At 40.9% G+C, this 17,023-nt stretch overlaps 1 protein-coding gene across 1 annotated transcript in view; it reads right to left on the bottom strand.

The window, feature by feature from the left end:
* Window positions 1-2,742: 2,742 nt before the first annotated feature.
* The window catches only part of LOC115568236 (matrix-remodeling-associated protein 5), a 28,146-nt gene continuing 13,865 nt past the window's right edge, over window positions 2,743-17,023 (bottom strand). The window contains exons 5-18 of the mRNA XM_030395346.1: window positions 16,738-16,867; window positions 15,630-15,868; window positions 15,172-15,323; window positions 11,346-14,345; window positions 10,954-11,216; window positions 10,129-10,411; window positions 9,817-10,017; window positions 9,110-9,628; window positions 8,786-8,957; window positions 7,874-8,140; window positions 7,642-7,768; window positions 7,216-7,296; window positions 5,313-6,459; window positions 2,743-4,976 (exon numbers count right to left, since the gene is read on the bottom strand). Coding sequence (XP_030251206.1) covers window positions 4,423-4,976; window positions 5,313-6,459; window positions 7,216-7,296; window positions 7,642-7,768; window positions 7,874-8,140; window positions 8,786-8,957; window positions 9,110-9,628; window positions 9,817-10,017; window positions 10,129-10,411; window positions 10,954-11,216; window positions 11,346-14,345; window positions 15,172-15,323; window positions 15,630-15,868; window positions 16,738-16,867 — 7,135 coding nt within the window. The 3' untranslated portion in view covers window positions 2,743-4,422. The remainder of the gene's footprint in view (window positions 4,977-5,312; window positions 6,460-7,215; window positions 7,297-7,641; window positions 7,769-7,873; window positions 8,141-8,785; window positions 8,958-9,109; window positions 9,629-9,816; window positions 10,018-10,128; window positions 10,412-10,953; window positions 11,217-11,345; window positions 14,346-15,171; window positions 15,324-15,629; window positions 15,869-16,737; window positions 16,868-17,023) is intronic.

Here is a 17,023-nt window from a genome sequence, read left to right as displayed (position 1 = left end):
GATCTGTCAGCTGTATTTAGCACTACTTTCACATTAAAACACCAATAACATGATAAGCCTATAAAATACAATGCATTGTTGGACATTAAAGGTGCAACATGAAAGAATATGAGCTTAAAACATTAAAAAAGTTAACTACAGTTTTTAATAGGATCAAAATCAGTTCTGACGTTGTGTCAAAGAAGTTTAGGTGTTGTGTTGAAGAGATATGCTGAGATTAGCATGCTAACCAGCTAGCCCCTGTGCTAGAGGTGTAAACAAGACCAACACTTTCTCGGTGCTCCGAGCTCCCAGTCCTTACCTGTAGCTGCACAGTGAACTTTAGCAGCTGCTTTAGCAGTTAATTTGGTGATATTAGTCATCAACTTTTGTGACTGATGGCCAGTTATAAAAAGCAATGTTTAGCTTTGACCCCTTGTCACATTCAAGATGTTAATGAGTTCCAATAAAGAAAAGAATCTGTCATCTGCATATTTGTCCCACTGTTTGCTACTTATAGCAACATTATAGTGATACTGGATGATTAAAATACATCATAAAGACCAATGAGTCAAATACAAAATAACTGTACGAGGATTATTGTTTTATCTTTATAATGTTAACGTAATTGTTAAATGTTAAATGCAGTAAGGCTCGTTTTGAGTACCACAATGTAAGTTGCACTAAACACTAAGTACAAAGTCTTCGTCTCATTTGCAGAATGTACTATAAATACATTTTCTCCATTTACCATGTACAGATGCATCAGTTGTAAACTGAAGTTCCTGACTGAAGTGATAAAATCACTGTCAACACTCTGACACCAGACACATTCTAAAGACGTACTGGTAGTAAAAACAACCTGATTGTAGCCAGCAGAAGGTTTAAGCTGAAAGAGAAACTGAAACAGTGTCTCTCACACTACCTGGTCATGTGACTGGATCTGCTGGTAATACTATCACATTCCATTAACCAACATGGCGTAATGAAAAGGATTTTGTATGGCCTGATTAGTCTTCAAGGTACAAAGAATAACAAAAATACCATGAATTTATATTAAAATCAACATTAATACAAACTATTTACCTAATGTCTTTACTTTCAAGACAGCACTCAGCATACTTTCCTAATCATGTCAATAGGAAATGACCTAATGTTGGTTCTAATATAATCACAGCTGAGGCGTGATTTGTCATTGTCCAATCTTATTTATGCAGACCAAGTAGGTATTGTGATGCAGAATCAATAGCACCTCAGCTGCCTGGCTACAGAGAGGGAGTCTGTGTATAAGCTAACCAGAACAAGAGGGCACCAGGTGGTGGTAGATGAAAGGCCATGGGTTAACTAGACTTCTTACTATTCAGCCAGAGGGGAACGTGGATGTCTGTATCAAATCACAATTTGGAGTTTTCAAGACCCGAAAATAAAACCTATTAACCTCATGAGTGAGATGATCGCCAACACCATTAGAATGTGTCCTCTGGGGGCCATGACCAACGGGAATCTATCCAATAATTGTTACATTTTACATTTAGCAGAAACTTTTGTCCAAAGCGACCTACAGTAATTCATACATACACTGATGGTGGTGGCTGCCAAGTATCTTGCCCAAGGACACTACGACATGCAGACCAGGGGAATCACACCAGCAACCCCTGAGCCACAGCGTCTTGTTGTGATATGGATGACAGTGATGGTTCAACCAACAGAAATTACCATCCCCAGAGCCTCCCTGCTAGCTAGCCTAAAAATAACAACAAAATGCTAGGAATTGAATCAGCGTCACTGGAGCTGTGTGACGTGCCGTCATACATTTGAGCCACTTTGCTTCCATTTTGACTCAGTGGCAGAAAAAAAACTAGCCAATACGCACATACATGTGCACACATACAGAATGCACACGCAGACACACACTCCCTGTGTGTTGATATCAGACTGAAATGCAGACAGAAATACCAAACACTTGTCCCATTTTCCCTCCCTAAGTCAGTGTCACACACACATACACATATATCCAACCACGCCACTCACTGTGCTGAACAATCCCTCACACACAGACACAATCTCTTCCTCACAGACATAACACTCTCTCTCTCTCAAAGAGATACATATAATCTCTTTCTTGCACACACACACACACACACACACACACACACACACACACACACACTTGCGCTGTGTTGAACAATCTCAACGCTTGTGTCTGACAAAGCTCCCTTCTTCCTCAGTCAAAGGCCTGTTTGTCTGGGTGCAAGTCTCAGTGGGACATTCACATTCTGGTGAAGACAAACCATGAGGGAAATATAGCATACATTTACATAGAAACACACACAGTCACATTCTCCTCAAACATTCATATGTTTCTGTCGTAATTAAGACGCGTGCTACTTTTAATATAACATAAAATCATCATGTCATCCTTCGATGAGAATTTAAAAATGTTTTATTTGGTATCTCCTTAGCTGACTTTAGCCAAAAATGGTCATGGCTGCCACCTGATAAACTGAAAATACAGCAGCTGGCACTTAAGCCGTAAGAGGAATATGGATGTAGAAATCAATCAATTATATCCATGGATTAAAAAACAAAAGGGTGAAGAATAGTGTATAAATGAAGTGCCATAGACTGGTACACACACATTCTTTACTCCCATTAATTGCTCATTTAACACCTCACACAACTTAAACCCGCTGTAAGTGATGTCTTCTTAATAAAATAAGTGTCACATACAGCAGCTCTATATTCCAACAGTAATCACTGTTACTGTGACAGTGTGCTCATTAAAAATAGCTTCAAAGCAGCTTAAGGTAACATGTATTACAACTCATTCTTACTGTTTTATCATAGCAAAATGAAGCGAATGACCAAAAAAGACAACTTCACAAAACTTAATGTTTTATTTTTCTCTTATAAATTACACACTTACTTATTTGTTGTTGTGAGTACCTTTGTTCTGTATTATTGCTTCTCAACTGTTAGCTACTGTAAACTAAAAACATAGCTATTATGCACCATTACGTTCCCCCAATGATGGACATGATTAAATGACACTGACAGCCTACATATAGTAATTCATTTGCTGCACACCGTAAAGCAGCGATAGGCTCGATAAAGTGGTGTAGCAATGATGTACTTTAGTGGGATTGTAGCATCACTCTGGTTCCCTCAACAAAAAACCTTTGGAATTCTTATGATACATACACGTTTAATTCATTAAGATCTTTTTCACAGATGAACACCACTTTTATGATTTTCAAAGCATAAATTAAATCTCTAGAAGTAAAAAGATAATATCAGGCTATAAACAGACTACACTGCATTCACAAGTTTTAAACATCACTAAGTTTCACCACTAAGTTCTTACTACACAATTACTTTATACAATATCAATAAATTGATTGATCTACAAGTTATAAAGATAGAGTTAAAATAGTTTGCTACTAAAGTCGGCCTGTAAAGACAGAGTAGTACGTAGATGAGTTTTCATGTTCGGTGTGATGCCGTTTCATGTCCTGCCAACCTCTGCAGTCTCATTTAGCCACTTGTAGTGATGTTGTTAAGACACATAAGTGCTTTTTAATACAGTGTTGGACAAAACCTGTAGATATCTTAAGCCTTTGGTAACCACAGAGCTTATTTCAGGTAACCGAAAATCCATTACAAAAACTGTCAATTGACTGTTCAGGACTCATTACTACACCACTCTATTTGAGTCACTGCTCCCTATTTTCTCAGAATAAGACACTTAATTAGCATGAGTAGAAGCGTTGATGATATTTCCTACACATGTGAGAGAAATATAATACTCTATTACTCCTTAATGAATTGTAATTGCTGTCAACTTAACAGGGGTCTGTAGATGTTTCTTAATGTGTCTGTTCTGTGACACGAGCAACTGAATATTTATCTTTCAGTGCAATTCTACTTCTCATAGACAATAATAATCATGTAAGGGGTACGCATTACATTGAGATATATCCATCCCAAGAGAGAATAGTCTTAAGTTACTTTAGTTGCAGAACAAACACTGTTTTGTTAAAAATAAAACTGCACTGTGTGGTAAAACTTTACAAACTTTAGTTTATGTTGTATGGGGAATGTGAATTTACATAAACTGGTCAAAGAAGCAAACATTTGAGCAGACAGAAAGGCATTTTAAGATGTTTATGTTCACAATGTAGAATTAAAACTCTGTTGCTACATTTGCAACATTAACAAAATAGAACAGTTACAAATAGCAAAAGTTGAGCGTTGACTGTGCAGTCAACATCTGAAACTTCATTGTTCAGGGGAAACTGCTTTGCGAGGTCTCAACCCAACAGTCAGGCAGCTGTACGTCTCTGCAGAATTTCTTTTTTATGAACTATTTCCAAATCCTGGTGAAAAAACCTCATTCAGTCTAAATTCCGCTGTGAGATTCTTTCCAAATGTAACAGCTGTCAGTCAGACCACTTGTAGGTAAGTAGATTTAAAGTCTGTTCCAAGTGCATTTTTAGCGTTGCATTTGTAGATGCCAGAGTTCATGAGTACAGGGTTCTGTATGACCAGACTGCCTTCCTCCGTCATGTGAATCCCTCCCTGCACTGTGAACCGGCTATGTGGAACCAGCGTTGTGCGTCCAGGCAACGTCCATGAAATATCTGGTTTGGGAATACCAGTTGCCACACAATGTAACGTCACTGGTGATCCCCGACTGACTCTTGTGATTGAAGCCAGCATACTGGTGATGCGTGGTGGGAAAACCATCACTGCAACTGGGTAGGAAAGTGTTGATAAGCCAAAAGAGTTGGAGGCTTTACAGATGTAGGTTCCTTTGTCAAAGGTGGCGACATGCCTGAGTTGGAGGGTCCCATTGGCAAGAAAAGATACCCGGCCAATGTGTTGAGGTTTGTCCAAAACAAGACCATTAGGCAGGGTCCATGTGATTGATGCCTGGGGCCAGCCATCCACAGTGCAGGGCAAGTTGAGATTGAGGCCATAAGTGATCTTCATCCCACCTGGAAAAGTAAAATTAGAAGTATGAGGATTTTATGCAAAAATTGATGGATTGGTGCTTTGTAGTTGAATAGAATAAAATTTAAGACTATGGTTTGATTTCCCCTTTGGTATGATTCATTTGGGCAGAAATCTTCGTTGGGTTCAGATCCAAATGCTCTCACATGACGTTTACCAACCCATATTCATTCATACCAGAGCAAATGAACTGTATGTCGCTAAAGTTAATCCTCACCACAGTCTTGCCATATTCAGGTTTTAAAACACTATTAGACTTTATATTGACCAATCTAATGAGACTGCTGCTTCATTAATCGGACATTTAAAAAAAAACATACCTGTAGATCCTCTGATCATCGGCTTTCTGCCGGCCTCCAGTGCATAACGTTTTTCTGCTTGTCCTGCCACATTTCTAGCGAGGCACCGGTACACTCCCTTATCACTTGCAACCGGTTGAGAGATCTGTAAAGTTCCATTACCCAGATGATGTATGAAGCGTTGGAGTCTGACACCAGGTGTCAACATCGTCCCATTGGGTAGAATCCATGCAAACTCTGGGTTGGGTTTGCCACGAGCGGGGCACTCCAGGCTTAATAGCCCACCGTCTTGCCTTATTGGTAGGATTTCAATATTGGGGACAGCAAAACTTGGTTTCTCAGCCAGTGATGCCACCTCTAATTCAACCAAAAGTGAGGCTTCACCCAGATTGTTCTTAGCCATACACATGTACCTCCCTTCATCTGTTTTCCTCACGCCTCTCAGCTCCAAGCTACCATTCCGGTGGACTTGGAAGCGACCGCCCAGGTAGGGCATTGGGAGTGTCTGGCCATAAGGAGTAACCCACCAGACTCTTGGTTCAGGTTTTCCTTCCACACTGCAATGCAGGAGTGCTGTTTGGTAGGAAACAGCCAAAACCTTTGTGGTGCTCTTCCCTTTCATACCATTGATAAACGGCTCCTGTGATTCAACTTCAAGTTTCATGTTTTTAACATCATCACCAGCAGAATTTCGTGCCACACATGTATATTTCCCTTCGTCAGTAATTCTCACTTTCTTCAGTACTAACATCCCATCACCCATGATCTGAAACCTGTCTGATGACATTGATATCACATCATTTCTTGGTGAGACCCACATGATTTTTGGTGCAGGTTCACCTGTTGCCTGACAGCTCAGTTTAGCTGATTCTCCTAACTTTACTGTCACCAGTGATTGTGATTTTAACCCTATTTTTGGAGCATTAGGTCCCACTTTGACGCTCACTTTTTTTTCATCCTTGCCCAGTTTGTTCTTGGCATAACAAGTATAGTCACCCTCATCTTTTTTGCCCATTTGCTGGAGAAGTAAAGTTCCATTGCCAAAAATAACATAGCGGCGGTTGCGAAGGCCGCTGTCATCTGATTGCAGGGCATTGTTGATCAAAGTTCCATCAGGGAGACTCCAGGAAACTTCTGGATCTGGGAGGCCTGTCGCAACACAGTCCACCTTAAGATGAAACAAAGAGGGGATGAGGGGTGGTTAAATCGGGTGTTCAACAATATTTGCCTTTTTCTGTCCATTGTAAGATTTGTTTTATTACAGACTTTGCAAATTCTTTTGAGTGTAAGAAGATCATGGTTTTATTAAGATTAAAAACAACTCTTATAATAGAATCCTTTCTGCAGCAGTATGATCATACTTTTTTGTGTTTTTATTCAGATTTAAAGCCGCAAAAATCATATTCTAACATTAACTGTCAACGACTAGGTCATTTGAAAGGGGTCACTTGTTGTGACAAACCCCAAGAATATTACCACCCAACTCACATCACGCATCACAGAAAAACTCCAGTAAATGCTACCTTTCCAGCACCAACAGCAGACTGAAGAGGGTAGCAACTGGCTGGTGAACAAAATGGAGCATTAAGCTGCTAAAAGGTCAGACATGAAACCTAGGACTTAATAGGTGGCAAGAAACTCCAAATTAATTAAAATGTTTTGTAATTGCTAGATGAGTAAATATACACCTGTTTACTATACTTATGCTACAAAAACATTATAAGGTGTTCATTTCACAGCATCAAAGTGACCAAAATCAATTAATACTGCTTTAAGATGGCTTGGGGAAATGAGACTCTAATGTCTATCAAGATCAAACAGGTTTTTATTTGAAAAGAACAAATAAAATGCTGAAAATTAAAAGAATATAAGCAAACACAGGTGGAAAAGATAGATAAAGTTTGAGATGGCTCCCCATACCTACCTGAAAGTTTTCTCCAAAGATGACCCTTGTCTGTGGAGTCCTCACTTGTTCGATTCTTGGTGGAGTCATTACAACATCTACCTGATAAAGCAAAAACATAAAGAAATACATTCAACGTCAAAGAAATTTGTAGTTAAAGCTTGGAAAATACAGTGACAGGCTTCAGTCAGGTATTGATCTCTCAATGATGGTTGCAGGTTTTGCCTACCCAAGTACAGAAATATTATAATAATAATCTTAAATGTGAGGACAGACTACATCTATGATTCTTAAAGGGAGGTGTAGATAAATCTCTTTACAACATTGACTTTGATACTCATTAACAAGGCAAAGAATCTTAATGAAATATGAATTAAACATACTCTCATGGTAAAGAGTTGGCAGCAAAATGAACCTGCCTGAAGTCATTATCTTTCCCTATCATACCTGGAAGAGCTCCATGTCCTCCCCATTGGGCCGCTGAAAGACACACAGATAATTTCCTCCATCCAGCTCTGTTAGCTGAAGTATCCTCAGAGTCCCATTACGGAAGACTTTAATTGGTCTCTCAGGACTGCAGGCAAATGGGGCAGAGAAATGAGGTTGAGATTAAAGCAGTCAGTCACATATAATGGAAAGTAAAAGCTTTAATGTATTAAAATTCACAAGAGCAAGTAACCTGTATCGATGCTCTATGATGGTTTTGGAGGGCAACTGCCAAATGGTCCCTCTTTTGGATCCGGTAGACTCAGGACAGTGGAGGTAGACAGCAGAACCGTACATAGCTGAGATAGAGTGGTGGCGGGATGGCACACCATGGCGGTGGGTTGGAGGAATAGGAAGAGGAACAGGAGGCAGGCGTGAGAATGAGGGGGGATCTGCCTTCACCTCCAGCACAACGGTTCTTTTGGCGACACCCACAGTATTCGTGGCCAAACACTCGTACCTGTGGTAGTATTGACAGCAGCCCAGTGACTTTTTTTAAACTCACAGTTTAAGAGCTAAGATCAACAGTCACAGTTCAAATTTGTATCACTTAAGACTTTAGAACATGCTTCACCCAGTGAAACACAACTAACTTTAAATGCAAAATACTGTCCTTAGCTATTGCTGCATGCCAGTCAAAGTCAGAAGATGAAAATCTAAAGGTGGTAGGTCCCAATTACAAGTATGATATGTTATCTGCATGTTAGGAATGATGTTAGTTTTGCAGATATTTACCAAAATATTGGACTTACTGACATTCTGACCTGATACTGGCATCAGATAAAAAAATGAGGATCACTAAAGCTATTACAAAGAATTGTGTGGGGAACAATGTCTGTTGCAAATGTAATGCTTGTCCACACTCAATTTTACGGTCTAAATAGACATACCCAATTTTGTCATAAAGTTTAAGATGCAAATCCAACCTACACGATGAGGATTATCTGTTATTTTAAGTATTTAAAAGCACATCTAATTTAGCTCAGTATGTTCACTCAAATCCAAACCTTGGATAAAGATACAATGATTACACATATTCAACCAGATATTTAGCCAATATTGATATACAAAAAGACTGAATCATATGAAAATAGTGTACTCATACCTCCCAGCATCAGGTGGTGAAACATTCTTCACATACAGCGTCCCATTGGGAAAGACAAACAGTCTGCGTCCAAGAAACTGCGATGGCTTTACATGGACGCCTCCCGGGAGCGTCCACTTCAGAGTGGGCTCTGGTTCACCCTTCACAGAGCAGTGGACATACACACTCCTGCCTGGTTAAATGTGACATCATTAAAACATTATTCGTTTAGATTAGTCATTTTGGCATTGCAAACATTTTATTGTCTTTGTCAAGAAGCCATATCATGGGGATTTTTTTTTGTGAGGTGTTTTGTTTGCATGGCTTTACATTTCCCTACTATACCTGGCTGAATGATCGCGGTATGCATTGCTCCTTCACTGATGCTTGGAGGGAGAGCTGCCACATGGAGCTGGTAAGTAATTGTATCAGTACCTGCTGCGTTGCTGGCAATACATTTATAGTCCCCTTTGCTGGAGAAATTGGGAGTGTGAATTCGCAGAGTTCCATTTTGAAGCAGAGACATTGGAGAAAGGAGAGTGTGAACAGTCCCGACTTCACGTACAAATGACCTGTCCGGCAGAATCCAGGAAATTTGGGCAGGTGGTTTTCCCAAAGCCAAGCAGTCAAGAGTCACACTTTTACCCAAGTAGACAGCTATATCTGTAGACTTAGGTGGCTGAATCTTGGGCGCCTCAGTCTGGACAGCTAAGGTTATGACTGTGCTATCTGATCCAAACTTATTCTGAGCTGTGCAGAGGTACTGACCTCTATCCTGAAGCTGGATGTTTTTAATGACAAAAGTTCCATTTTTAAAGACTTCAAAACGGGGACCAAGCTTGGTGTTGGCTGGGATGGTGGCACCTGAGAAGGGAATAGAAAAAATAAGAAGACAACGATGACGGAAAACTTTAAATTCTGTGCAAGGTGAAAGCCACACATAGACTGCATCAATCTTCCCTGCAATTGTCTCATTCTTCTACATTTCTTTTCTGCTTTAATCCTTTCTTTTGCCCTGTCTTTCTCTTTTTTTAAATCTCTTTCTTCCTTACCTGTTGAGACTTTGGTCCACGCAATGCTGGGTTCAGGATTTCCTGTGGTTTTGCAGTGCAAGAACACATCACTTTCTGCCAATACTGACATACTAGCTGTGATAACTGTGATAATATGGGGTTTCACACCACCACTTTCAGCTCCCAACACCCATGGGAAAGGAGGTGCAGCTGTGGGCCGCCGAGAGCTGATTCGTCCTGCTACAAAGACACATTCAGACACCAAAAAATAGTATCATCATTAAATCGTATCAAATTATACTGCTCATTTTGCATTATAACTATATATCCTTTTTCCAATAGATCACCTACCCCCAACAGGCCAACGACCACCATACAAAACCCCAGGGGTGGTGGGATGGTGAGGACGAGGGGTCGGGATGAAACCAGAGAATGATGATGATGAAGGCTTACCAGGTTTCTGAGGTTGCAAGGTGTAAGTGTAAGAAGCAGTGGGAGCAGGTGATTTAAAGGCATATGGTCTGTGTGGAGATGGGTTAGGTTTTGGTGTGATGAGGAATGGAGGATTGTGGTAGCTAGTGTGAGGTTTGGGTGTCACTATCCTCCCTAGCTGAGCGATGCGATCGAGCTGCGCCTGGAATAAACAAACAACCAATTATTATAGTATTAATCAATTTTCCTTTTTTCTCTGCTTTTAGCTGCGTTTTGGTCCTCACCAACTCCTGAGAAAACCTTGAACCAGTAAGCTAATCAGATCTTGTTTGATGGCAGAATCTGCCTGCTTCTGATAAAAACTTTGTTAATGATGGCAGCTAATCTTGTCCTTAGTAAAGTGTCAAATAAAAACAATGTGCTAAAAAGCTTTATCAGCCAGCTGCTGGGGAGTATGTAGCTTTGAAAAGGGATATAGGAGCTGAACAGACTGGCACCACCCTCTACCACACCAGTTACACTTGCTTATCCAACACAGTGCTGTAAAAGACAAAAGTCTCTTGGTCACACTCAAATGTACTGGCAAAGTCAATGGACATTTTGATACCATCAACAACAACTGTCTACATATGAAGTTTTAGTATATTGGTCTACATTCTATGATTTGTCAATTTGTTTGTTAAAGCACATTATGAATATTAAGATAGACATACTGCAAATCCACATGACAACCCCTCATCATACTTGTCTGTATCTGTTCCTCAGCCTTGATAGAAACAGTTGATCTCTGGCTTGGTTCCCGCCATCCACATGATGATTCTGATTATGATGAGACAGGTGGGGCTTAGAGAGTGTAAATCTGGTGTTTCCTGTTGTTCGAGAAGCTGTAAGCGTGGGCTTCACTGTTTCAGCTGTGATTTCTGGTCTGTTGGTGACAGCCGGGTTCTGAGCCCAGGGGTGGTTGAAAGGCCAAGGTCGGTGCGTGGGCACAGGGTATGACCCAGGACCTAGGAGAAGAGAACAAAAACAGTAAATCAAATTCATCAGTGTAGTTCTTTTATCTCTTAAACGTTAGGTCACAATTTATTTCAAACCATCATTTAATAAGGAAGTCATTACACAGCAGCTTGATTTACCTTGCCTTGGTGGAGGAAACACCCTTTGACCTGGCAAGTAGGGGTATTGGGGGAAGTAATGCTGCTGCTGATGGTGTGAAGGCCAGCGGGAGGTCGGGGGGACTTTGGGAGGCTGGAAATGCTTGCCTGGATTCACTTCACCTTGTCTTCCAGCATTTCTGTTTTGGTTTGTGTGTATCATCCGGGAAGTAGTAGTCTGCCATCCTCCCTGTTTGTTGGGATGAAGCCAGGGGTGGATTGGTTCCATTACTGGGAAACTGTGGATCTCAGGGGGTGCCTTTGGCTTGTTGACCTCTTTATCTCCATTCTTTGTAACTTCTTCTTTTGTTCTGCCAATTGTTGAAGTTGAGGTATTGACCTTGGAGGATGAAGTTCTTGCTTGGGTTGGAGCACTTTGTTCTAGAGAAGGTTGGATGTTGAGTTTTGGTCTGCCCTTTCCTTCAGTTTGAGTTTTGATCTCAACCCTCTGTCCCTCGGATTCCTTTAGGTTTATAGTGTCAGTGTCTTCAACAGTCTTTTTGGTTGGATGAGGGGTACTATCTAGCTTTGGAGTGACAATAGTGTTTGGATCTGGTACATTTTGTCTATCCAGAGAACTACCTACACGGGGATCATTTTCTCTAGTTGATGGGATCACAGGAAGGCTACTGTCAAGATCATTTGTAGTGTTAGAGGTTTCACTGTTTAATTCATCCTTTCCATCCAAACTATCACTATCCTTGTAATCATATTCGTCACTGTATTCCCCTTCATCTTCCTTTGTCTGATACTCAGCAGATAAGGTTTCAAGGTCTACTGTAGTAGGAACAGGTGTTGTAGTAGTTGTAGTGGTAGTGGTAGTGGTAGTAGTAGTTGTAGTTGTGATCATTGTTGTTGTTGGTGTGGTGGTTGTTGTTGGGGAAACAGTTGGTTGCAGCTTGTTTGATGAATGAAAGAAGGGGTTTACATGCGGACGGACTCTTCTCATCGGTGGTCTTCTTCGTCTGTAAGGTGGCCTTCGTCTATTTGACTGACCAGGAACTAGGTTGTTATTCCTTCTCCCCTCTGCAGAGTGCTTATTTTCTCTATGATCGACTAGCTGAGGAGTTCCAACAGCAGGAGGGTCTATGACAGCTTCTGCTTTTTCTGCAATCCCACCTACACGGTGTGAGGTTGGTTCTGTACTTCTGGGAGGAGGAGGTGGTAAAACCTGTGGCAGATCTTCTGATGTTTTATCTTCTTTGTTATTTGAGTTCTCATCTGTAGAATAAGTGCTGAAGGGTAAATTTGTTGGCTCCATCATAATATCAATAGGGGTAATAGTACTACTAGGGGGTGAATTGCCAGGAGTAGCAGTAATTGTAGTGGCAACTGTAGTAGTAGGTTTGGACGTACTTTGGACAATTACAGTGCTGGGTTCTGGTTGTGACTGCTCTGTGGGCGGAGCAACACTTGTTTTGGCATTAGCTTTAGCCAATATCTCTGCCCAACGATTCGGATCTAATTCCTTAACTGATTTATTTGGTTTTCTCTTTGAATCTTTAATTCTGATCCTTTTTGATAACCTGTTGGGATTCCTTTGCTGCGTTCCTTCCTTTTTAGGGAACTGCGTTGCAAAAGGACGAATAATTTCTTGGTAATCTCCCCCTGAACCCTCCTCTTCCTCCACGCCCACTGACAAGATTTGCTGCTGTCTCTCAGTCTGTAGTTTGGACCCACTAGAGGCCTTATTTTCTGTGACTTCCACTATGTGTGACAGCATGTCAACTCCATACAGATTTGAGGTCAAGCAGCTGTATTCTCCTGCATCTTCTTGAGTCAATCTCCTAACCACCAAAGTCCCATTTTCCATCACCTCTGCTCGTCTTGTCTGTTGTGTAGGAAGAAGAACTTGGTTTTTGGGTAGGTACCACATTGTTTGACTTGGCTGAACTGATGTCACCTCACATGGGAGAGAAAAAGAACGTCCCTTTTCGACTACAATTTTCTTACCATTGAAAGCAGTTGGGCTGAGAGAGCGTTCTTTTATGGTGAGCCTCAAAGGCAATAGATCTACACCGGCTTTGGTTCTGACCAAACAGTGATAAAGACCTGAGTCAGATAGCGTGGCGTTCAAAATAACAAGTTCTCCTTCTGTAGTCATTTCAATTGTATCAGTTGCATCTTCCACAATTGATAAATCTGGAAGCATCCACTCGACTTTCACCTCTGGATCTGAAGCAACAACACTGCACTCCAAGTGAACCTTTGAACCATCGAGAGCTGTCTGAACCCGCCCTGTCATCCCTCTGCGAATAAAAGCCCAGGACATGGGGAGGTCATTATCATCTTCATGTATGTAGCTTTTGAAGTGCTTAGAGATTACTGTTGTGAAATCCATAACTAGTTTCTTGGTTGTTGTCTGCTGTCTGTTGAGCTTCAAAGTAACTCTTGGTTGAAGCAGCCAAGAGGGTTCTGCAGCCAAATAGCCTTTTAAATCAGTGAAATATGGTGAATTTTCATTTACAGCTTGCGAATATTGATAGGTTACCCTGCTGTCATTTCCTTTCTGTTGACCTCTCTCCAAGATAGCAGCACTTTCATAATAATATGCAACCAGCTGCCACAGATTTTGCAGTGTCTCCCGATCAATCTCACACTCAAGGACAGTCACTAGTGATACATTGACAGACAACTCCCCAGGAGAAAGTGGATTTACTGTCCAAGACATGGGGGAACTTTCTCCAGGGTGTCGCACATCACATGCCAGGTGAGCATTGTTTCCGTGACTGTCTGAGAGAACAAACGTGAGATGGCCTAAAGGCTTTTCAAAGTCACGGGTGTATGGGAGGTCAGGCTCTGCTTCAGATTCAGCCCACACAGGATTGTCCCACTGCTTGAGGCTGGAGCGGAGAGCTGGCCGTTCACAAGTAAGCTTGTCTGAAGTCAATCCCAGCAAAAGGGTCCCATTCAGGGGTTGAGGAGAGGAGCACTGGGGGCAAACCTCACTGCTGCCACGTTCCTTCTTGCACTTTATAATGCCTTTGGAGAAAGCGGGAGAGGTCGTAAGGTAAAAGGAAAAGGAAGGACTGGAGCAGTCAGAGTAATTGGGTGGAAACAGTCCGAGTAATTGGACGGAAAGATTAAGGAGGAGAAAGGGTAACAGGAGAGAGGCAATTAGGAAGATGGAGACAAGGGAAATGTAAGATTGGAGATGGAAAAAACATGAATCTGGCATTACAGTGGTTTAGGAAAATGCATCATATGGTTTTAGCTCTTCATGAGTTTGAGTTCAGTGAAGGTTCATGGATCCACAAATAAAGTTCCGGCAGTCACAGTGACTTATTTTCAGATGGAGCAAATTATAGACATTAGATGTATTATCAACAGTTCTGTTGATACAAACAGTTAACACATGGGACTGGTTAGAAATGTAAAAAAGCACATGTGTCATGAGAGATACTTAATGAGAGAAAAAGGTAATGAAAAAGTAAACAACTGAATCAATTTTAAAGATGGCGTATGGATCAAATACAGTCATTAAGTTTATAATAGAGGGTGTTTCCTTCGTGTGTTGTGCAGAAACTTGATGGTAGACATTTCATTTTCTGCTAGCCTCTGCTTCTAGTCACAAAAACTTCTTGTCTGAACCTGACATACATACACATATACGAATGTAAATAATTGCTCAATATGATGAACTCGTTGAGAACTGTGACCTGAACCAAATGAAACATAGTGTTGTTTGATGTCTTTTGGAACCACAGAAGTGAAGAAGTGAGAAAATGTCGAAGTGAAGTGAAGAAGTGTTAAATTTAATAAAATTCTAATCAGAAAGTGACTGGGGTACTCATTCTTGCATTCTTACCTTCATGCGTGGAGCTCCACTGTACCGACCCACGAAGTTGACAGTCACAGGTCCAGGGATTACCATGTAGAGAGAGGAGCTCGAGCCTGGGAGCTGTCTTCAGTGCTGCGACAGGGAGCTGCTCCAACAGATTGTCTGACAGGTGTAAGTGTCTGAGACAAAGACATCATTCATCATTTCCTTCCCTTGTTGATCTGCAGGTAGACTAACCTCGAATGCATTGTGTTAGATATAGCAACTTCATACCGAAAAACAATCTTGGAGTATCTAAGTGTCTTTTGAGAATTGGAAACTCTTCTAAAGAACATACTAACTCCTCTACCTTTCACATACTGGCATACTTTATGCAAAATGATAAATTATACATCAAAAGTCTTTTTATTTATTTTATTTTAAAAATGTGGTTTAAATTTTAAACAATTAAATATGAGAAGTATCTACTGCCTTTATTTTCTTACTTGAGGCCAGAGGTCCAAAAGCTTCCCAGTAGTGACACTGTTATGAAGGTGTGAGGGTGGATCTCTTTCAGGAGGTTCCCCTCCAGCTGCAGGAGTTTTAGGGAGGTCAATCCTGAGAAGGAGTATGGCTCTATAAAGTCAATAAGGTTGTGGTCCAGATGGAGTCGGATCAAACCAACAAGGCCTTCAAACAGACCAGGGTTCACCAATGTGAGCTTGTTGTAACTTAACTTCAAGATCTGGAAAAGAAAAATATGTGTTATACTGAGATGTATTAGACAGTCAACCTATAATATAAGTTATCACACTAGGGACCAGAGGAACTCAAAATCACAAACAAAGCCCTGATATACAGTTGGCTTACACAGTTGCTATGACTTAAGTTACCATATACTTTACAGATGTTTCTCTGGCAGTGGTGACCAATGTAAGTCCACATTCAGCAGCCTTTAAACTCTGCGTAATATGTCCAGCAAATCCTCACAAACAATATTGTCAACAACGTTTATTCAGCTATTTGTGAAACAGGAAACAAAGAAGTAGATAATAGTAGTTGTAGATGTGTAAAGCAGGAGAGAAGGCACCACTTTCCTTGGTTTGGCAGCATGAACAATCCTTTTACATACACAGTTATTGATTGATTTAGTCCTAATACACATTTATTTTCTGTTATTGTTAACTTAGTCTTAAACTAATGAAGACAATACATGAACTCAACCCAACACAATTTGGGTCTTGATGTAATTGATTCTGATGTACTGGAGCGGATCTTCAGTCTGTTTGGAATAGAAATTTCAGATTCTGATTGGATCCATCTGGACCCAACAGGACTCACTGCATTTGTTGTCAAGCAATCAAAGGGCAGCTAATGAATGTCTTAAATGTGATTTAGGAAGGGGAAGATTTGATTTGGCTTTTGTACAAACACTGTGTGTTCTGGTGTTAGCTAGCCCCAGCGCTGTACATTCCTTTCTTACAGGTTTCATTTACTTTGTGTTGTATGCATGCATTTTCATTTTAGGGTTTTTAATACAAAATACAAGTACTTTTAGGTGGAGAACAGCTGTAACATATCAAAAAACACACATAGACACGGACACAACCGTACCTGTAGTGATCTCAGGCTGTAAAATGCCCCAGGGTGGACTGTGTTAATGTCATTGCCATGCAACATGAGCATTTCCAGTTGCCGTAGTGACCTGAATTCTGACCCCTCCACCTCCGTCAGGCTGTTATAACTGTTAGAGAGAAGATAAACAGGACCAATTACTGGGATGAAAGAGAGACTGAGGGTCGTTATGGAGGTCAAAAGGATAGGAAACTAAAATTAGTTTGCAGTCGGTGCTTGCATGTGTGTCTGAGCAATGTGACCTTTAAAATGATGGGGAACAGGA

The sequence above is a fragment of the Sparus aurata genome, chromosome 18, assembly GCF_900880675.1.
Source record: "Sparus aurata chromosome 18, fSpaAur1.1, whole genome shotgun sequence".
NCBI classification, from domain to species: domain Eukaryota; kingdom Metazoa; phylum Chordata; class Actinopteri; order Spariformes; family Sparidae; genus Sparus; species Sparus aurata.
Note: the sequence above shows the minus strand (reverse complement) of the source record. Positions and strands in the feature narration are given on the sequence as shown.